This window comes from Centrocercus urophasianus, unplaced genomic scaffold, assembly GCF_019232065.1.
Source record: "Centrocercus urophasianus isolate 14NV4802_14NV808 unplaced genomic scaffold, USGS_Curo_1.0 seq_22, whole genome shotgun sequence".
In the NCBI taxonomy this organism is placed as follows: domain Eukaryota; kingdom Metazoa; phylum Chordata; class Aves; order Galliformes; family Phasianidae; genus Centrocercus; species Centrocercus urophasianus.
The window spans coordinates 19404573-19427524 of record NW_024884778.1 but is presented as its reverse complement, the minus strand read 5'-3'; the positions used below and the strand labels follow the sequence as shown (position 1 = coordinate 19427524).

The following is a 22952-nucleotide window of genomic DNA, read 5'->3' as shown; positions in this document are numbered from 1 at the left end:
CCGGTTCCCCCCCCCGCCACTGCTCCCATTGGCCCGCTCCCCCGCCCGTCTTACACGCCGCCTCCTTCCATTGGCCAACCCGCGGCCTCCACGGGAGAGTTGGCGGCCGCTGATTGGAGGAGGTAGCGAGAGGCGGGTTTCTCCTCCTCCCTGGGCCGCCATTTTTGTTAAGGGAAAGTTGCCCTTGCGGACACCATCTTGTAGGTGGGCAGATCCTTAGCAAGGCGAGGCGTTCTTGAGCGGGAGAATTTGAGATGGACAGAGCGCAGGTGGGGGTTTGGAGGGTGAGTAGTTTGAGATGCACCTCAGATTCACTGCAGCGTTTTGCTTTGCACGTGGAAATGGCTCGTGGTTAGAGGCAGGAGCCGTTACAGAGGCACAGATGTCGATTGCAGTATTTAAATTGTTTGCTTGTTTCCTTCATTGATAACCACCAAAGCTGGGATTGAGCTTGTTTCTAAGCCCACGTCAAACTCCTTGACGTGGAAAAAAAAAAAAGAAAAGAAAAAAGGAGGGAAAACAGCAGTGAATGGGATTTTTTTGTTTGTTTGTTTGTTTTTGCGATGTATGGTTTTGGTGGGCTAATAGAGCAAAGGGAAAAGGTGAGCAAGGTAGGGCTGATAGAAGAGCCGGAACGCGGTCGTCTCAAGGATACTGTTCCCTAAGAAGGGGTCAACCCTATAAGCCAAGGGGACAAGCGTGGGGTTAGGAGAGAGCCGGACCGGAGCGGGGCTGCGGGTGTGCTGGTGCGGCACCGCCGTGCGCGCGGAGGAGCCGTGTGTGCTCACAGGGAGGCTGCCCTGCAGGACGGGCGGTGCGAGAGGCAGATGTGTGTGGAGACACCTGAAAGGACCAGAAGGGGCTGCTCTCAGTCCGAGGGGACAGGGAGTTGTGTTGGTCAGGGGGGAAGGTGAAGCCAGGTCGCGTCTGTGTGTTACACAATGTAACGCAGGACTGCCGTCAATGGCTGTGGAATAGAAGCTGCGGTGGAAATATTAGTTTGAATTTGATTTGTGTGAAGTGAGTAGCAAAGCTTGTAAAAAGGGAGAAGGGATATATGAGTGATAGCCATAAAGAGAAAACCTGTAGATCTTTTGGAATCGGGCTATGATTTGTATGTGTGTATGAAAAATGCATTTATCCTTCCAAACACTGTCCATGCACTGCCTAGCAATGTTAATGTACCTACAGACCTGAATAGGAAAATAAAATGAGGAGCTCACTGTGTGCCTGAAGTTCGTTAGCTGTGCAATGGTCTGTGCAATTGCTGTAAGGCTAGTACTATGGCTATAATAGATAGCGTAAAGTAAACCCGTGTGTCCGTGTCAATACTGGTGGCAAATATGTGAATGAAGTCTAGGAATTCACACATTCAAAGAAACCCTTGCTTCAGATTGTCTGTAGTGTGTGACTACCAAGTCAGTAGCTGAAGAAGCCGAGTGGTTGTTGGTATGGAGTATAGTATTCTCTTCCAGCTAAATAGAGATTGATAGTGACGTGATCACTTTAGTGTGGTTCTTGTGATGAGACAGTGTGAAGGTTGCTTTAATGGCTGTGGGGATAAAGGTAATCTGCAGGATTTAGTGTAAATCTCTTGGATGCTGATACTCCTGCTTAAGTGCTAAGGAGTGAACTGCTCTGGGCATGCGAGGACCCTGGCTGGGCTCAGCTGCCTGCTGGTGGGAGACTGGTTGGGGGCACCTGCTCTTTTATCAGTCCTGGGGAAGGCCAGCAGTAGGGAAAAAAAGGCTGAGAATATTCTGTAACATACTAATTGTGCCCTATTTGGGGGTTAATTGCTGGAAGGCAGTGGCCTAACTCTCCCAAAGCTATAGCTATGGTACAGGTACAGTACGAAGTCTCGAGCAGTGAGTTGTGCTACAGGTGAGCATCTGTATTCACACAGACAGCAAAGAAGCTGGTATTTCTGATGGCTGGTTCTGCTCAGTAGCTCAAATCCAGCTGCCTGAATGTCAGAGATAGGTGCTTCTGGGTCTGATTTTTTCTTAAGCTGGCTCTAGGAATAAAGGCATATTTGTACAGAGGCAAGGGTGGCTGAATCTTTACAGACTTTATTTGCTAGAGGTTTGATTTCTCCTCTTAACAACTTTTGTATAACTCAGTATCAATTTCATTACAATCAGATACAGAAACTTTCTTCCTTGGATCAGGTGAAGATTTGGCTGGGGTATCTACATTTGAGGGTGTTAGTGTGGCTTAGCTTAGAGTGTTTGGCTTGCACTCAAATGCTGCATCTTTTGGCTTTAATGGAAACTTTAAAAAACTCTAATTAAAATCTGAAGGCTTTTTGTGTTGAACTCTTTTCATTTTCCACAATTCACTAATAAATGCTTTCAGCTGAATAATATATAAACTGAACATATATAAACTGAGATTTGCTAGGTTGGGTTAGAAGTGACTCAGGGTTTGCTTTGCACAGACATCTTCCAGGTGTCAGCTAAGCCACATTTTGGTATCTTAGGTGTATTACCATAGACAAGTACCTTCTTAGTAGTTCCTACATGGTTCATGGGCTACGTAATGAAGCAAGAAGGTGGACTGGCAGCTCAGGACCAGCTTACATTATGCTTTTGTTATATTTTACAGCTAAATGTCTTCTGGGATGAGGATTTTTCTGTTGTTTTGTCTTGACAAGGTGGGGTAGATAGGCTGCTTCTGTCTCCTGCAGCCTGACCTGACTTATTAGTTGTAATGGAAGAAGGTGTCTGTCTTTGAGATTAATCATATGTAGCAGTGAGTACAGATTTTAATTTCCATATCCTATTTTCCTGGTTTTAATTACCAGTCTTTCATACCCATTCTGTTAAAATGATTGGTATGTGCACACTTAAAACTGAGAAATGAAGTTACTGCCAAGACATCTTGCCATTGCAATAAACTGATGAACTCAGCAGTCACCCCGTGAGCACTGCTTGGAGCAGCGAGGTATCCAACAAAGAACGAACCACGGATTCTGCTATTTGGAAGCACTGCCTCAGACCTGGTAAATGTTTGTGACAGATGAACAGGTGTCTCAGTCTGCTGCGCATCAGGTAAACCAGTCTAGCTGCCAGATATGCCTGATGCTCACTTTGAGAAGTTATTAAAAGAAATAGAGGACTGGCTGTGAGAGAACGCCTTGGCAACTCTTCTCTGACTACACTTAACAGCCACAAGGACCTTCTGGTTGCCTCCTCCCAGCCCTCTTCCATCAAAGGAAGACGGGAAGCAGTGGCTGTTCCTCTGAACTGTGGGTGTCAGGTATCCCTCCAGCACAGCGTGCAGGGATTAATGCTGTGCTGCTTCTCTTTGACAGCCGTATCTGTGGATGTCTGGAGCACACTGAGGATTGCCCTGTCAGGAGGACAGCAATGAATGTACAGCTGTAGCACTTTAATATCAGGTATTAATCTTTAATTTCACATCACAGCAGTCGAGTGAATGGGTAAGGGAAAGAGATCCAAAACAAACAGCAGATATTTACATCTAAAATTCACACCACTTATTTGTTGATTCTGGAAACATGCTATCACAATATATACAATGAAGTACCTGTAGGACACTTGTACAAATTATTTTTTTCCTTTTCAATTTGATTTCCATTATAGATAAGATAGCTGTTCTGATTTTATTTTAAACATGAATACACAAAAGAGAAGTGGTAGAGGTTTTTGCCTGTTTTAAATAAGCACAGAATGCCAGAGGTTAAAAACACATTTACAGGGCAGAATACCAGTTGGACATCACAATCTATACATTTTTTGCTCAATTTCCTGTACAAATACACAGCATTCAAATGGGGGTATTTACAAGAAGCGTGAATAGAGGAAATTCTAAATATCGCTTAATTTGTTCCCCAAAGGCTTTTGCCCTCTCCAGCCTCCCCAGTTTTGGCTGATTCTCCCAACACAGGGATATGGAATATCCCTTACCTGAAAAATGGTAAGCAGGCTAAAAAGTAAATGAAGGAAAGGATGGATAAGAATCATAGTTTTGCACGCAGCAATAAAACCAACCCAGCCGTTGGAAAAACGTGTAGGATTTGGACAACAATTCTAATTGCTTTTCTCCTATTACTGTGGTTTCTTCTCAGTTTTGCTTCAGATGGGGCCAGCAGGTACGCTCACGATGGAGAGATGTGCTGCGGAATTCCACCAACTGTTTCAGAAATGCACGTGCTACTCTGTTATGCAAAGAAACCCAAGGAATGCATTACGTCTGAATCAGCGACGCACAGAACAAAGGGGTGCTGTTCAAAACATCCTGTTACTGCACTCCATACAAAGAATCTCCAAATCCTGTTGCACCAGGGCAACAACTGCTGTTGCTTCTGCCTGCTCCAGGACTGAGTTTGCTGACGGAGTTGCACTATGCCAGAAAGCCACCCCACCCTCCAGAGAAATACGAGTTCCACAAAGTACTTGTTCCAGCATTCACAAAATCTAACGGCAGTCTACCTTCTGCACCTTTTAAGTTAAGCACTGAAAAGGGCGACAGAATGTGCAGTAGATATCAGAACAACAGAAAGTTAACTCCACAGAGGCTCAAATTCAGTAAATTCAGGAATTTATTCTGTCCTCCTCTGTGTGCACCTGCCATAAATCGGGTATCCGTGTACACCATTTGATTATTTTCAACCCCCTATGAATACACAGTAATGACAGACATTCAGAATGATCAGACTGCTGTTGTACAGCCCCTCTAATCAGAGCAAGGTGGTGCACTGTGAGAGCAAACCTCAGGGAGGTCTTCCAGCAGAAATGGACTCTGCCCATGTTGTCTGCATTCTTGCTTTTGCAGTTTTATTTGCAAGATCTGCTGTTTTTCTGTTTTGTTTTGTTTTTACAATGAAGGAATTCAGTATATCAGTACATTTACTACTTTCAGAAGTAAATTTTCCCACAGAAAAAAGCAAAAAAAACCAAAAAACCCCAAACCAAATGTGATTAGGGAGATGGAATTGAGTACTTAATTCTCTTAAAAATTTCTAAGAACCTCAAATTAGAGATTAACATGAAAATATTTCACTCACTTCTAAGGAATTGCCTTGACTTACCTTCATTGAAAACATAACTCTGAATTGAGCTTTCATACCTGTGTGCTATACCAGAGACCCAGCTTGGTTCATTAGCAGTTAGGGCTAATTCTGCTACTGGAAAACTCTACTCCTGTCCATCATAAGCCGAATTTTAATACTGTTCTCTTCTTAATTGGGAAGGTTGCTGGGATTACAAGCAGCCTGTGTTAGTAACAAAATAGAGGAAGCACAAGAGACTTTGTTCCAGCCAAATGGACCATTTAAGAAACAGAACCATAATTTATTACTTTTGTATGGGCTTGAGAAAGAAAAGAAAGACATCCTCTGAAAATCCCCTTCGTACGACAGCTGACCGAGCCCAGACTTTGTACAGATGAGATGGTCTCATCTTTAGGAGAGTTTAGAAGCAACATTCTCTGCCCAGTCACTGTATTTAGAGGTAGTGCTAAAGGTGACCTGTAAAAGATGTGTATCCTTTTTTGCTTCTTTATGCTGATTGTAGCAGGAGAAACTGAGTGGCTAGGGGAAGAACAGGACACGTTGATGCTACTCCTGTTTCTGACACTAATTTACATGCTGGAGGTAAGTCTTGTTTGAATGTGCTTCAGGTTTTTCACTGGTAACTTACCATCTTCTGAAGTGTGCTTTGCAGTCTGCAGGTGGAAATGAATGTAAGGAAAGGCGTGTGTGTGCGTGAAATGTGTGCTGGCATGGCAGCAGGAAAGAGCATTACTTCTTTATATAAAAACACTAGATACTTGCTTTTTTGATCCAGTTTCTTGAAAAATATGAAAATAGGAATAGAGGGTTTCTTCTAGTTCTTTTTACACCACAGGTCTTGCCTCTGTTACCACAGAACTTTTTCCTGTCTTGTAATGTAACTCAACTAAGCAAATACTGATTAAAAGGCTTGTTTCACAACATATGTACTGACTCCACTTCTGCATAGTTCTGTTTCTTGTTTTTGTTTGATTTTTTTTTTTTCTTTTTTCTTTTTTTCTAGATCTCCCACCTGCACTGAATTCTTCATCCCTTTCTGGAGCCTGACCATAAAAAAAGCTAGGGGGGGAAGGCTGTATCGCCACATGAAGAGAAAAGAACCAAAACCTTCAAAAAGAGAGAAGGAGCTCTTACAACTTCTTCATACTTTCTAAAGAGCAAAAGAGGAAAGAAATGTTCCTTCTTTACAGGCTGCCTTTAAGATTTCTGACTCTAGGGTGCACGCTACACTGAGCATTTCTTGCATCTGCCTACTGTGAGAGATGGACATCCTCCACGCCAGCTGCAGTGACTTTTGGAGGGGGGCTGAGGAATGACGGTTTTGGGTAATGGATCTCAGCTCCTGGGTGATGGAAGTTAGTGAGAATTGTGATGTTCAGCCCTGAGGCAAGGAATAGTGGATGTCATGCATTTAGCCACTTTTTCTTTACTGGTGAGTCATCAACCAGTTGTGGCATGAAGAACTTTTTATTTTAACTGGAATAGAAATGCTGGTGTTGACAGCCTGCCCAAAGCTGGGCATGGGAAAGGCCTACAATCAAGTCACAGCTCCAGTGGCTACTAACCTCCCCCTCATCCTGTAACACAGATGAACAGCATGACTCCAATGAGAAAGCAGGTTGGTTTAGCCAGTGAAAGCAAATTTTAAGAAATCAAACAGTACATAAAAAACAAAGGAGGCAGAGTTTGTTGGAAATGGTATCTTGGAAATCAGTGCATCAGCACTGGTTAATTGCCTCAGCACCTATGAACCAATGCAGGGAGATCACTGCACAGATATGTACAATCCTGCTCTCAAAAGAGCCAATATCTTCTTAGAATTGCCATCTTTCCACTGCCTGCTCCTCATGCACCTTCCAGACTGACAGTTCATAAAATCCCTGATTTCAGCAATGAGCTTTCACTTCTGTACAGCAATAAAATGTGTCCCTAGTGCAACTGCTTCTACTCAAGTGTGTCCCAGAGCTGAGAGGAAACCAGTTTCAAAATCAGCTTTCCACCTTTCCTCCTCCTTCCTCCTCCGCTTAAGACTGTATTTTTCAGCTTCTGCAAGTCTCTATGGCTTGTGTGCCATGCGGTGCAGTTAAGAAACTGCAGAAGGAATAACCATCCACTGCACAGAAAGTTAAAAAAACGTAACGGAAAGGTGTAAAAGGAAACTTGAAAGGAAAGCAGCAACCTCCCTTGCTGGCCCAGTTGCATATGCGGGCTCCAGCCAAGCTTGTGGCAGTAGAAGTCAGCTTGTTGTTCTCCGAGTCCTCAGCTCTGCGCTCTGGTCACATCTGGAATGACAACGCAAGCTGCTTACCAGCAGTTGTTCCTACTGCTCACTGATGCCGTGCTCCCATGCTACCCTGGCCTGCTCTTCCTTTCCACCACTCACAGGCTGGGACACTTTACGATGCAACTGGCGGTGTTTGTCGTCATCTTCAATTATCATTCCTTCCTCATTCTCTGTGTTTGGCAGCCGGGAGTGGTAAGGTTTGGGGGGTAGAGCAGGAGGGTCCAGGGTGTCCTGAGGAATGACTCCTGACGGAGCTGAGTGGCTTCGGCATGGCTGGGATTTGAGTGACTCGAGGACGTCAGGCTCAGAGAGACTGTACCTCACAGGGAGGTAGGGTGTCTCTAGATCTTCGTCAGTGTTCCAGGCCTGGCTGGGGACAGAATCCATGGTGTCGGTGCGAGGAGGTGGTTCGGAGGAATGTCCAAAATTACTCTCGCTCAAGGAGGAGACACCACTGCTTGCACTGCCGGATAAAGTGGAGTTGCTTCCATCTAGACCAGACTGTGGACTGGTGGGTGATGCAGGGATGGGATGAAGAGGGGACTGTTTGCAGAAAAACAGAAATCTTGTTAAAATCGACACGGGAGGCAACACTGCAGCTCGCTAACATTTCAGCTTTTAACAGTGATGTTAACAACAGTGCAGTCCTGGTTTTGTTCAAAATGTCAGCCATTGGCAGTCTGTATATATATTCCCCTGATTTGTATGGAAACACCTCTTGTGGACAAATCAGTGCACTTAACACAGCAGCTGAAGTGATAAAATCCCTCTCTCCCTCTGTACTGAGGGGGCCTGAAATCACAACATAAGCAAAAGGGAAGTGGGAGGGCCTAAATTTAAGTTCAGCAGTTTATAAACTTGGAATGAATTTTCTCTCAATTAAGTCAATAGCATTTTAAAAATAGTGAATCTGTATTCAAGAACTACTTGGAGGTGACAGTGGACAAGGGTGTCCTTCCAGAGCCTATACTTTTTCTTCTGTTTTTCTCTCCCTGACACTTCTTTTTTACCTTGCGCAATGTTCGTGCAGGCAGTGCCGGAGGAGCATCATTGAGCTGGTGATGGAAGGCATCAAAGTGCAGCGAGTAGTGTCCTGGAATGAGACAAGGGTCAGAAATACGGACCTCAACGCTGTAAGAGAGTTGGGGTTTTAGATTCTGCAAGCCAAGTAACAGCTCCAACCACTGATGAGACCGATCCAGCCTGAGGCTTCCCTTCCGATCAGTACTGTGGAGTGCATCTGTCACATCACAAAATACTTACAAGAAGTTCAGTGCAGTGATAGATTTCCACCCACCCCCTGTATCAAGGATTTCACGGCAAGGCAACGGGCTCGTAAACAACGAATGACTGAAGGTTTATTTAGTAGCTATGTAACCATAAATTATTGCTGAAGATAGCCACTGGCAAAAAGCCAAGTCAGACTTCCAACACACACACACACCTAGCCCACAGTTCTAGCCCACACAAGTCCATGTTATTTGTAACAACTGCAAAATTTGAAGATCTTGAACAAAACTGAAAATGTCCACTGCTAACCTGGCAGACCAGGAAAGACTTTGACTTCTTGTTTCCGATGCTTTCTATGAGGGAAAACAAGAACTATGGCCAGTTTTCATCTGGCCTAGTCATTTGGCATGACTGCATGACTTATGCAGCAGATCTACTGGGCTTTTCCTTACCATGGGGCAGGCTTCGGGGAGGTACTGGTGGGGCCAAGATGCTCCCAACGTGGACAGATAGGAATGGCAGGGCCTCTCTGGTTCCGCTGTCTAGGCTCCAGCTACTGGGCGCTGCTGGCACAGCTGAAGGATTGAAACAGATTTAACTTGGGTAATGGGGTGATGCGACCAGAAGGACTGGCTTGCCAGTGTACTCTGTAATAAGTGAGGTGAGATTTGAAGAACTTGGGGTGTGGTAGGAGGTTGGAGGCATACAAAGGCATCTAGTCTACAGCATGTTTAGTTTACAGGGTGCTTTGTTAAAGAAGCGAGAGTTAGGTGATCAGTGCTTGTTAGTCAGCCCATCTCCCCTCTGCTGACCCTCCAGGCTCACTTCTATGAACTATGAAGAGCAGTAGAATTCTGTGAAGTTTTTTTGTTTGTTTGTTTGTTTTATGAGCCGGTAAGTAAAAATGAAATCTTTTTTATGATGAAATCTTTTTTAATGGTGAAGCAGCAGCTGGATCTCAGCTATGAGCTGTTCTGCCTGGCAGGGAACAACTCCAGAGCAGGAAGAAACATGGGCAGAACTCCTGTGAGACACAGGATGGCTGCAGTTGTATTACAGTGGCTAAGCAAAGAGCGAGTGAAGGATGTGAGGGCAATGACCATAATCTGGTACAGAAGAAACCAGGACTTCAAAGATCTCATTTGCTCCAGAGCTGATTGATTAATCTGATCCCCAAGTACTTAAAGATAACAGCCCAGGCTCCTTGATTTAAAAAGTCAGCAATGAGACTGAGCCTTTGTTAACTGGGAAAGACAGAAGCAAGAGTGCTTTCCTCATATAACAGGTATTGAGAATGATTCTACGTGACTTTGTGTTTACATCATAACAGTTGCTTCTAACGATGAGAATGTGTCAGGATCTCAAGAATTTTGCCAACAGACATTATTAAAATGCATCTTCACCTCTTCCAAACGCACTCTAAGACTCAATTTGTTCTGAGGAAATAGAAATGCAATAACCGTGTATGTGTTTATAAACAATCGGTGCGTTTCATCAGCTCAGGCAGAAAAGAAAAGGGGGAAGAGGAACAAAGTACTTCAGTAGGTCTACCACAGAAAGGTGAGATTAAAGACAGCTTTTGCCATCTTCAGTTTGAAACATGTAAAACAGAAGCCTGGAGAAATAAACAGAGTTTGACATATGAAGAGAATTTGTCCCTAATTAAAATGCCTGCAACCATTTTTCAGATGTGTTTCTTCTCTAAAATGACTCTGAAAGGTTTATTATTGTTTTTCCTTAGCTCATGAACACAGACTCCCCAAGATCTAAAACTCCCCAGGGTAAAAAAGATCAGAAAATGACAGCCTCAAAAGACAGCCGAAAACCCACAAAAATGTTGGCTTTAAAGAGAGACCCTCAAAGCAAGAATGAAGTACAAAGAAGATGCTAAGAATCTTGACAGAGAACAGGTTCAAACAAAGGGATGCATACATCTCAAAACAGGTAAGTGGCTTCAGATGAGCTTTCTAAGCAGCCCTGCTCATGCTCTACACGTCAGAGTGCTGTAATCTGCATTACTGCAATTGGTGCTAAAAGGTTAAAATGAAGAGGGACAAAATACAGAATGATGCCAGCCACACGGTGCTCTCCTGCAGGATTCCAGCGTCAGGTGAAAAGGACTCAACAATACCTGGTTTTCTTGGCTTGTAAAATGATTGGGGTTTTTTTTGTCTATTTCTTTTTAATATTGAGATGAGCAGAAGACTGTAAGAACAGAACGTACCGCGTTCCAGTGTGTAATCCATTTATACTTTCTCAGTGTTCTCTCATTCACTGCCTTCTGAGCTAAGTGCTGGAAATCATCCTAAGGTCAGACGATTCTGGAGCATGGCTGCTGCCTGTTAAAACTGGAGCTGGATCTAAAATGATTCAGGGAGAAACCTACCCAGGGAGCTCCAGTGATGCCCTAGCCCATCTCTCCCTTCTCAGCAGTCTCAGTGGCCATGTTTAATTCTGCTCTGTGCAGCTGATGTCACCCTGTTGTCAATGGGAATTATTGAGCAGTACTTCTGACTTGGCATGGAGGGGGGTGGAAAAATTCACGGAGCACGACAGCTGACAAAAACAAGGCAGACGTCATCCTGACTACAGAGTGATGTTGGCTCTAGGGCTGCAGAAATGCCTGCAGCCGCTGACCTGGCAGCAGAGCTGGGGTTCCTCCTACACTATCCCTAAGAGCCACCTACCTGTCTTTTATGCTACCTTCAGCTACCACCTGTCTTTTATGGCTCCTTCGGACTCTGGGACATTCTGTCTTGGGTTCCCTTCTCTTTGTGCTGTAGACATGCTCTTGCATAGATATTGCCCACAAGTACAAATTCAAGAATTATTTCTCAACAGGCAAGACATCATGTACGTACCTTTTTCCAGTTCTTTCTCCTGTCCAGTATAAAAATCATACCAAGTCTGTCATGTTCAATTCAAATGCAACACGGCTAAGGCAGAACTCTTAATTCCTCACTCCCTAGCCTCAACTGTTGTCACTATTAGCGTCATCAGAATAATTTGTTCTGAAATGCAGGTTGGCTTCTGTTTTCAATCTTGACTGCTCTGTAATGCTGCCACACTGTTAAAGTAATGGATTCTGATTTATTAGAAGTTCTGGAATAGCATCTGGCTTTTTGTTTTTCAAAGATACCGTTTAGTTCACAACTGCTGAAACAAGAACACTAACAGAAGTATAATGAAGCGCATTGCGCAGCTCAGACTAGAGGACTGTGGTGGTCTTTCCTGGCCTTAAAATGTTTGACTTTCAGATGCTGTTTCTCCCAGTCATACATAAGACCACTGCTTTCTAATGGCAGCACCCTTGTTTCAGGTTTTGACTCAAGAATTTTGCTCTCTTCCGCTTTTTTCAGAATGCTGTTCCTCAGGTCATTTTGTGAGCCCATCACTTTGTCCATGGCACCCCATTGACAAGCTCCTCCTCCTCCCCTGCATCAAACAAAACAAGCTCCTTTTCTTCTCTCATAGTCTTTTTTTCTGCTTGGCTATTTAACACCCTTTGCTAGATACTGCCAGAATCATTTCCCACCTATGTGTAGACCTGTCACGCCGTTCAATGGGTTCATTTGGGAAATTCTCACATAAGCCTCTGATCTTTCCCATTTTTCCATGACCTTATAGTCACCTCACTGCTTTTCTTCAGACTCTTCCTTAGAAATCTCTTACTTCCATGGGCTCCGCTCATACTTCTTCAATGCAGCGAGTTAAGTATAAATTCCTAATGAGAAACTTAATTAAGCATAAAACTAGCTCAGAGAGAGAAGAAATGTCACTATTTTGAAGAGTAAGTGCTCATTAAAAACAAAACCAACACAATTTATACGATCTGAAGAAAAGCAGCAGTATACCTCTTCTTTTTTTTTTTTTTTTTTTTGGAAATGGTACAAATCCTTCAGTGTTCTTTCAGATATTTCCCCTTTTGCTTGTTTGGGAATTCTGCCTGATAAAAGCTGCCTGATTTGTTTCAATAACAACGTGCTAAACTCAGAAGGCTTTTTGAAACAGAGAGCTTTGTGCAACTCCACCCTTCTGAAGTGACTATACATTTGGCAGGAAGCCCCGTTAATTAAACTATTAATTTAAAAAATGAGAGAATGCACTCTGCCAGGAAATGTAGAAGCCCATTCACTACTTGCAGGATCAGAGTAATAATATTTTAGAAAGCATGCATGTTAACTAGGAAAAAGAATACCTTTCTCAGCCACGGAGAGGTTGGGATCGCTGCAAGGTTTGCACGGTCCAATCATTTGCTGCATGAAGGCGCGCTGAAAATTTGGAGGCTAAGGGAGAAGAAAGCACAGAACCTATGGATTTCTGTTCAGGTTTTCAGGCAAAGAGACTTTTTTTTTAAAAAAAAACCTCATGCGAACCTTGGACTGTCTACATTAGCAAGTAATGCAGTGCAATCCTAGAAGATCTCCGGAGGGTAACAGCGGTGAGGACCCTGCTGTGCTCTCTGAAGGAGTTATATCAGAGCAGCTCTGCCTGGTCTTGTGCCCATTAGCAGCTTGAATGCATCCCATGCTCTTCTGAAGCTCATCTTTTGCTTTGGCTTCATTTGAAATAATAGAGTTTGTGTGCTCTGAGACAGTTCTCTGATGTGAACTGAAGTGGGCATGGCCAGGAGATTCTCTTCAAATGTGCATGCCAGAGCTGAATTAAAATGCTCATACGTAAGCACACAGTGAATTTCTCAGTTTGCCCAGAGAAAGCAGTACACTGTTTGGAGTCCCTGTATACATTACTTCAGCCTCCTGTGTATTTTTTTGTTACCTCTGGCAATCACCATAAACCTACTTAGATTCAACTTTGAGGCTTACTAGAAGGATGGAAGAGCGAGTAAATTAAGTGATGTGATGCTTACAGAGGACCAGGGCTCAAGGGACAACCAACTACAGTTTTAACAGTCGTTACAATTTACATCACCCAACTACCAAAGTGGGTGGGTCTAGTGTGCGATTAGTATCAGCAGGTCTATGCTATTTCTTGGACCGCAGTGAAAATTTTAAGCTCTTGTGCTTCCCAAAAATATTAAGAGAAGCTTTAAAGCAGACAAAAGAGTAAAGATGAGCCCGTCCTTTTCAGTATGGTTGAGCTAACGTAAGAGAAATCAGGTCTGCTACCTGTCCGTTTTCCATGATAGCTGCGGGGTACATGGCACTGCTGGGCCGGTCCCGGTGGGTTGGCAACAACATCATCAGCTCCCTTGTGTGGCGGTACTTATCTGGTAGAGAGGGAGAGCCTGTGAACAAGTGAGAGCAATCACATACACGTGACAAACAACAGCCATGTCTCCGCATGCCCAGAGCCAGTCCTCCTGTGTGGTGCGTTCAGACGATGGTCAAACAGGACTCAAGGAACATGGGGCCCAGCACAACAAGCAGCTCACTGCTGGTGGGGTGTGTGGCACAGGATGAAGAACTGGCACGTTATGTATGATTAGGGACACAGCATGTAAGGTGTGTAAGATGTGCTCCTCCCTCCTGGAGTGTTGCAAAGAGCTGAATATATATAAATAAATACAGAAGAAAGGGCAACTGTGTGAATAAAGTACTGCAGTCATACAGATGCTGTAAAGCCTTGTAATTCGGGACTGAATGTGGCAGAAAGGGATAAAAGCCTGAGGTGCACCATTCAGATCAAGCAGAAAGCTACTTTATTCTTCAGTTCTGGTAGAGAGAGACTGAGGTGCTGCAGTGTAGTTGGTGATACCACGTTTGGCTTTTTCTTATAAGAGCACAAAAATCACTAATGAACAGAATTTGCTAAATGTGGGTGGCGTTTTGCTCATAAGGCCTCTAGGTAAGCTATGGTTTCTATTGAGTACTGGTATACTGAGCCATCGTATGACACCAGAATGTTTACCAGTGCTTATAGCTGGAATATACTTGACTTGGTAGACTTAACTATTAGTTAGCTTAGCTATCTGCATAGCTCCCATTTAAGAAGTAGTGGTATGCACACAGATAGCTTCCTGGAGTTTGCAATTATTTGGGATTTGTATCCTTCAAGGTGAGTGCCACACAACAATATTCTTCTGATATACAAGAGCTGACAAGGGATTTGTTAGCAGAACGATTCCTATCAGTGACTTCCTAAAGTCTGATACTGCTGACAGACACATCCATTGGGATGCATGGTATTAGGCAGGAACTGATGATCAGAAGCTGCTAGAGTGAGCTTTCATTTGCACTGCTAATTTCACTGCATTACAGACACACACTGAACAGATGACAGCACACAGCGCATTACAGAGCCATGCTGGCTTTTGGGGAATACATGCCCCCTCTTGCAGACTTTCCACAACCACACACATTACCTGAACAGCACTGCAACATATGAGCAAAGGCACTGGTACTGGTTAATGCAGCTTTTATCCCAGCAAAAGCAAACATGCATTTTTTGGGACTGATATTCAGCACACAGTGGAAGGAACAATGTGTCCAGCAGAATGCAGGATAACCTCCTACAATAGGGGAGGCAGATCCCCAATTAATCCACACCCTCACCCTGACATGGACAGCCACAAAGTATCTGCATTCCAGTTCCGAACTCATTTTCTCCCCAGACATAAAACAGAAACATAATTACACAACATTCTTTGCTCTCATGTACAAGCATCAGCTTGGAAAACAGTGTTATGCTTTATGCTGAGTCTCTTTTACTCACACGTCACAGATAATCCTACTTCTGCCTGACAAATGTAGATGTATCAAACTCTTAGGTGTGCCCAGAACTGCATCACAGCACAACCCAACAATGTCAGCTTTGCCATTTTATTTATCCTGTGCTTTTTTGTCCAAGATGCAAACCACCCCAATGTGCCATTGGTTAATATGGGATTCTAGCTTCCACCAGACCTTGCATGCGTGACCTGAAAAATTACACATGTGCTAAACATGGAGGTAGTTTCACCCTGGCATTTGGTACCCTAAATTTGGAAATGACTAGGGCCACAAAGAGTGTGGCAGATTATGCCATATGTCCAGCCTGCTAGCAAATTAAGCACTGACACCTGCAAAAATTGAGTGCCATGAGAGGAGTGGCTATAACTGAAGCATTTATTTGTTAATAATCAGGCCTGCTGCTTTGAAAAGGCAGAGAACACAATCACTAAGGCTCTTTTCAGGGACTGGCAAACTGTAGAAAACAACATCAAATCCAGAAGCTTTCAGGACAGCCATAGTGGCCACCTGAAATGCAGTATGTACCAGGGCTTATCCTCTGCAGCCTGCAGCTCACTACACTGCATGTGTGCAGCACTGTGCATACTATTAATGAGAAAGGAAAACCTGTGCTGAAGGCAGAGGTAGCATTTAAAAAAAAAAAAAAAAAAAAAAAAAAAAAAAGTTAATCTACTTTGTTACAAGTATTAGCTTTAAGGAAAAAAACTGAAAATTAACACAGTTGAGCTCCGAACTCAACACATCTTTTTGGTTCTGATGAATCATTTTCTTTATTGTCATGAAATCAGTTGGCTCTTGCATCAAACTATCACTTCTTGAATTAATGAGGAAAGTTTTTATGCAAATATCTGGGTTCTTGCAAAGTGCTGAGTAAGGGGTACAGGGACTCACTTCCTGCCCCTGGAAACCGTGCTGGGGAAGCAGGGGCACCCTGGGAGGTCAGTCATCAAGCGTCAGCCAGGCGATGCCCTTGGAGTGCAGGAGTCCCTGATTTATTTTGAGTGAAACAACTGGAAAAGCCACTAACACGCTCAAAGCCCCTCCCAAGTGTTTTTGCATTACAATATCAATTTAGGAAACGTTGCTCTGCATAATCTTTTAACTCAAGTAGGGTTAGAGCACTGCCTTGTATGAGTCACCTCAAATGAATTCCTTACTTATGCTGCATACAAAACCATGCTGTGTTCTTGACAGGAAAGAAGTTACACAAGGGGGAAACAGGGGAAAAACTGAAAGATGTGTACATTAACCTGAAAAATAGCTAGTAATAATCTTCTTCTAACTGCACAGTTAGAGAATTTTGGCTATCTTCTGATTACAGTTTTATTTAAGACTTCTGCTCTAAGCAGTATACACTATAACTTCAGTACAAGGTTTGCTGCTTTAACCTACTCTCCAGTGGTAAAACCACATCGTCATTAGTTACAAATCTTTTAAACAAGATGTTGGATTAATGGCTTTATTATTTTCACTGGACAAACCAAATCATCTGCTTTTGTTGTCATTTTAAACACCAATGAAAGGGCTTTGTTTGGAAATGAAGAATCAAAACACAAATTAATTTCCTGTTAAATTGTTAATGCAAATGGCCATGGCTTTTTATGGTCACTAGTGTAACAAATCTGTATTAAAATATACCCAACTCCTCAAAACAGCGCTAGCAGCAGAGATCCAGAAAGAACTCTGCAGTACAAAAGCTGGTAAAAAATCCAGATAATGGGATAGCAGTTTGGTTTGGTTTCTAACCTCTACATTAACATGTCAATCAATGAAAAACGTGTCTAACAAAAGCCATGTTCTACTAAAGGTCACGGGTAGCAAAGCTGCTAACTTGGTAAATTTAGGTGGCCTGCATGAAACAAATTATGGGTCTTCATGTAATTCCTGTCTGAACAGCAGTTAGTTCTAGCACTCCAGCACTGTGACTACGTAGCTTTGTTGGCAGTCTCAGCAGAAAGGTCAAGGATTGGATGGGTCATGGAGACCAAACTATCCTCTCACCTCTAGAGGTGGTCCCTCCAGGACAGAGATGAGGCACATTGGTGGGGGCAGTGTGGGGAAGCTTGCACGGCTGTCGCCCATGCTGTATCTGTTCTGTGGGTAAATAGAGGGCTTCAGCCTCCAGTGTTGTCAATCCACCACCTTTCACCAGCACTAAATTAAAAAGAGTATAAATAAATACAGAAGAAAAAAGAAAAAAAAAAAAAGAAAAAAAGGAATAGAAGTGCATTGGCAGAGCTGTACATGTAATGGTTGTGAAGTACCTTGCTCTGGCCAGTGACACTTGACCTTCATTTTCATAAGCATCAAATTCACCCAATTCAAAAACAAAACAAAAGGAAAAATCACCAACGAGAAAATCAAAGCTGTATTACCACAGTGGAGCATACTGTAGGGTTTTCATGGCTACAAACGACTTCATTCCAAAGAGCAGAGTTGCAATAACCAGTGTGGTGACCTGCACACTGTGAAACAGAGAATCTAGGACTTTAAAAACTAGTCTCACAGTAAGTGGGTAATGTCTGAATGCTACTCTCTCCTAACTTGAAAGTGAACAAAGCAGAGAAGAAATGCATTATGTAAGGCTGTCAAAACCTTTTAGTAAGGGTGAAGAATAATGTTAAGATATACACTGAGGTATTTTTCAAAACAGTTATTCCCTCATTAGTGGTCATTTACATTGGCCAGCTCTCATCTTTGGGAGGTGCTGTTGACTAACCGTCAGCACCATGCTCTCTGCAGCGTTCATCCCTTTGGTTTCTAAGGAACAACGAACAATACAGTTAAGAGGGAAGCTGGTGCTGCTGAGAAGTCACCAAGCTCAGAAAGAATGGTGCAGCCCATCGCTGGAAGTGTTGGCTTTTTAAAATGAAAGGTACATGGAAATACTGTGATCACCAAAGCCCTCATTCCCCAGAAGATTCAGACCTCACATGCCAGTTGAGGCACATCCACTCAGGGGTGACTTTCTGGCATGATGGCTCTGTACTCAGTTTCATCTTCCCCTTTCTGTTATGCCAGTTTCATCTTGCTAATTTGTTACTTCAATTCTTATTATTTTCCTTCCAGCTCTTGGCAATCAGTGGAGCTATATGCCTTTATTTGAAGACATCCACTTCTCACCTTCCTACTCCATCTGATCCTCCAATTAAATCACTTTGATAGATGTGTCTGTGTCTTACAACAGCCAGTCAATTGAGACTTTATTGCAAGATCGAGCAAAAAAGCCCCAAGCTGGCCTGAGAGAAAAGTATTTACTTGTTAACAAGCAACAGAAACCTTCCCCTGCCTGCTCTGTACTCTGTCCATAAGGAGACACACAGTTCCCCTATACAGAAAAAAGGGATAGGATTTAAATAACAGCCTCTGTCTCTGACTGCATCTCTCGTACTTTCTTCATATTCCTGTGAAAAGAAGTGTAGAAAGAAATTCATGAGCCTGCAATTAAGAATCCAAAATGAGAGAAGAAAACTCAAACAGAAGTAACGAAAATTGGGCGATGGCATGCAGTATTTTTGCTTCAGCTGTGAGACTTGGGAAGAAAATGGTTAGCTTTATCTAGCTACCGTAACAGCAAAGGCAGTAACAGTACCATTAGAGTCTGTCACTGTGTTCTTCCCTTCTTCAAGATTTTCCTATCAAGGAAATCCTTCCTTGTCTCTGTTCACATCTTTCAACACTCATCATGTACATACGCTTGTGCATACAGAACTTTCTGCTAAACTGCCTTAAGTTCTTTGTGCCATGATTTCATGATATATCTAAAATGGAATCTTTGTGTTTGTCTCCATGATCTCTCTCCTTTAAGCACTGTACCAAAGAATATTCTTATTTTCCTCTACATTGCCTGTCACAACTTGTGGCAGAATAATAGAAACCATTATAAAATCCAGTTGCCTGAAATCAGCACACATCAGATACACTCCAAATGCTGCTTAAAAAAAATAAATCAATCAATTTTTGAAAAATGTAGAACATTTTGAAAAAAATCATTTTTGAAGACCCACACTCTGGAAAAGCGGTGTATTTCAGTGCAGGTGGTGTTTTACCCAATAAGTTGACAAAGTTGGAAGAATTATGGGATGCCTGTAGTTCCCATTAACTCCCATTTAGGTCCATCCATTCTTACCTCGTGCACTGGAAGGAGCAGAGTTAATCATCTGGGATGGCGCTGAGTGTGTGGAGCTCAGGCTGGAGGTGGATGGGCTGGCCTGGCATAAGGATAAAACAGACACTTTGGTGACTGAGCCTTGATACCTGCACTGAGGGTCAACAAGCTGCAGAAAGCAGAGAAACCATCAGAGGAGAATGAAGTGGTTCACTGCATTGGACTTTTACCTGTCTTACATCACCCAGGGTGACCACAGTCTAGGAAATAGCTTCAGTGTAGGTCATTGTTAACCTGCACTTGAGTGTGGGACTCATTTTGGGAACAACATTAACTGCATATGTTGAACAGGTCAGATACACAACATGCTGACTGAAATCTCATGTTTTGAAAGCAATGTTATCATCCTGGACAGCAGCTCTCAGAAAATTTCTTCCCAAAGTAAACCTGGCTGAATTAATCTGTCATCCTTCTTGAACAATGGCAGATTCTAGCTATTCAGTTCTTCATAGATAACCTAGCAGAAAAGAACCATGAGTTCAGACACGCAAACTGCACTTGGAAGCACAGCCCTCTGAGCATGCTCAGTGCTGCTTCTATCACTATCTCGTGGCACGCTGGAGCCTACCTGCATGTGGTACATCTCCTCCGCAGCCTCCCCCACTGAGCTGTCTGTTAGGATAACCAGGTTCCCTGTTTCGCTAGAGGTGTGGGATGACAAAGAGGATGATGAGTGTCGGACTGAGCCAAGTAAGTTCAGTGGGCTGCAATGAGAACAGAGACACAACAGGGCTGCTGTTAGTTTTTGAATTAGTTTTTGAATTTGCATTTTAATTTGTGAAGCCTGATTTTTTTCTGGTTTAGCACTTGCTTTAGGTCACCTCTACAAGTCAAACACTCCTGAAAAAATCAGGCCAAACAATCAAGTCCATAAATTTGAAAGAAGTGCTAATAAGACTAAAGATAACATAGTATGTGGGACATCAAATTTCAGAATCCAAAGCCAGGTTAACAAGTCACAATGCTATCTTTAGTAACTGAACATTCTGAAATCATTCTCATTCTCACTGCTGCAGAATGATGGGGGAAGCAACTTAAAAACCTTTCCGACAGAGTCCAGGCAAAGGACACAGGTCAAAACACAGACCTCCTCACTGCATCTTTGGCCATCTGCATTACAGACGAAGGCAACTTTCTACCTGACAGTACATTAATACAATGCAAAGAGTGTATTCTGCATGCAAAGATGCATTCTGATCTTTTTTTTTTTTTTTTTTTTTTGTGAATCACATACACAAACACATCTTTTGTACTCTACAGAATCTCCCTAGCTTACCCCAAGAGCTCAAGAATGCTTTGCAAAGTGATGAATTCTGAGGAAAAAATTCTCTTGCCCAGATCCCAAAGTGCCAAGGCACAGAAGTGGTAGAAGAGTCACTCCATTTTAATTATAAAAAGAATCTCACAATCCTGTACCCAGGAGCAAGGATCCACATTTTTTACTGCTAGGCTTTAAAAACAGCTGAACTGTGCAGACCTACCAAGAGGAACATGGTAGAACATCTAACACTGCATCATTTGGGTGCCATTCTTGTCACTGTTTCTCAGACTGGCATTTTCTAGTAAGCAATTCTGGCTGGGTATTCTGGCTCTGCTTTGACCTGAAAATCCCAATTTGGGATTGGTCCTCAGCTTCTATAGGAGGGCATTCGGTCTCAATAAGGATTTCACATTTTGAGATGTTTCTCTCAAGTCTGAGCTACTTTCTGATAAAACAACTTTGGTGTCTTAAAAATGGGCACGTTTCTAAAGCAAAACAGCAGAGTTTCCCTGTTGCTGCAGGTAAGGACCTATTTACTTGCCATCTGCATAACAGGAGAAGTTGGAACCTTGCAAGTCAGACATGGAGATGTGTAAGCAAAGCAATGTAACATCTGGAGGTATTTACCATTTGCTGCAAACCAGATTTCTCAACTTCTTGATTCCAATCAACATTCAAGCTTTAATAGCTAGCCCTGAATGAAGATAAAGGACACTGCTGCCAAAATTCACCCTCCTCCTACTCCCCCAGTAGTGTTCACTGCTTTTCTACCCCTTGAATCTTAATGCAGCAGTGTGCAGAGATTCTACATATTCCAGCATCAGACCACATGGTACCTGTGTCGATGAAGCAGCTTTATGCTCTCTGGGCTCATAGGTCCATGGGAAACTAGAATATTGCTGCGAGGTGTACTACTGCCAGAACACGCTGGGCTCAGCTTATCCAAACCAGGCAACTCCTGCACAGGAGACACAGAGTCACTTAACTGTAACTATTTTAGCTAAGTCAGTAATGAGAAAATTACAGCAGTTGTCTCAGAAAAAAATTCTGATTTCTTTCCATGTTCTCTGTAATCATCTGCAGTTATCCTGTGCTTCCACAGTAGGAAGAGCTTCAGTGTTTTATTATCTACTTCCAGCAATACTTCCCAGCCACCATTTCAAGAATTCTGGAGAAAAACAGGGGCACGCTGTTGACCAAACTGCAACCATCTACGTTTTTCCGAAAGGATAGGTGAATTTGAAAACAGAGATCTTTTAGAAACTCTTAAAAATAGGCAGTGAATTCGGGCTGACAACTGTGACCTGTATGGATCGCATCTGCTCTGAAAGAGAAAGGCTGTATTTTAAAATTCTGATGCTGTAATTTCTGGCCATTCCTGCATTCACTCCCAGGAATGGGGAAAATGTCTTCAAGTTAGAAGCTTTTAGAAAATACGTACTTGAGTTTGAAGTAAAGTGCTAACACATTTCAAAAAATTCTTTTCTGTTTCACAGAAAGAAGTCCTTCAGTTTGGTTGTGATAACATACAATATAGCGTCAAGATATCCACAAAAGTCTGAAACATATCTGTCACAGAACACTGATGTACAGCAGAGCACAAATGGGTGGAAGGTACAAAGACCGAGGGGATGCCATGTGTACTTCTGGTATTTAACAGACACTATGAACTATCCTCTGGAGGCAGTTCTCCTGACTCACATAGGAAATGCAGACCTATAATATTGCGTGTACAGATCATCAGAGTTGGGTGCCTGAATTAAGCAACAAGAATTTCTGTTACTGTCTATATATATATTAAAAAAAAAAAAAATACTTCTGGAGGGCCTAATCCATGCCATGCTACTCCAAATGATGACAGTTCTAAAAGCTGAACATCAAATACTGTCTGTTAATCTTTCTTTCTGTTTTATATCAGAGAAAGATATATATAATCAAGAATTCTTGTGATAATCTGGCAATCCAGTAGATTTGGTCAGTGCCATATCTGCCCAAGTTCTTGTGTGAACGCTACTGCAACAGATGCTCAGAATTCTGAATGATTCAGAATAGGAAAACTGAAGACCAGCTTACGTGGTACAAACTGGATCTCATCATCTGGAACTGGTCTATCAGTTTCTTATGCAGAGGACGCATTTCTGGATGGACAAATTTCTCATGGACTGCCAGCCCCACTCCTAAGACATGCACCTGTTAAGAAGAAAACAACACAACAAAACTTAATAAAGACTAAGAGAGAGAACAGAAGCCTTATCCTCAGTCTGTCAGTGTGTAAGGGA

At 42.8% G+C, this 22952-nt stretch overlaps 1 protein-coding gene and 1 long non-coding RNA gene across 3 annotated transcripts in view; one reads left to right on the top strand and one right to left on the bottom strand.

The window, feature by feature from the left end:
- The first annotated feature begins 71 nt into the window (after positions 1-71).
- Positions 72-22296, top strand: LOC122162749. 2 transcript variants are annotated; one of them, XR_006169681.1, is made up of 6 exons: positions 72-284; positions 3317-3403; positions 4094-5620; positions 6042-7833; positions 8353-10496; positions 22170-22296. It is a non-coding gene; the product is annotated as an uncharacterized LOC122162749 (long non-coding RNA). The 2 variants fall into 2 exon arrangements; XR_006169680.1 differs by having other exon boundaries at positions 6042-10496.
- Positions 5741-22952, bottom strand: part of DOCK3 (dedicator of cytokinesis 3) — a 184769-nt gene continuing 167557 nt past the window's right edge. Inside the window, exons 46-55 of the mRNA XM_042823318.1 lie at positions 22747-22863; positions 21510-21631; positions 19981-20116; positions 19374-19455; positions 17246-17398; positions 13682-13800; positions 12751-12838; positions 9005-9127; positions 8333-8415; positions 5741-7865 (exon numbers count right to left, since the gene is read on the bottom strand). Of these exons, the coding sequence (XP_042679252.1) occupies positions 7359-7865; positions 8333-8415; positions 9005-9127; positions 12751-12838; positions 13682-13800; positions 17246-17398; positions 19374-19455; positions 19981-20116; positions 21510-21631; positions 22747-22863 (1530 nt within the window). The 3' untranslated portion in view covers positions 5741-7358. The remainder of the gene's footprint in view (positions 7866-8332; positions 8416-9004; positions 9128-12750; positions 12839-13681; positions 13801-17245; positions 17399-19373; positions 19456-19980; positions 20117-21509; positions 21632-22746; positions 22864-22952) is intronic.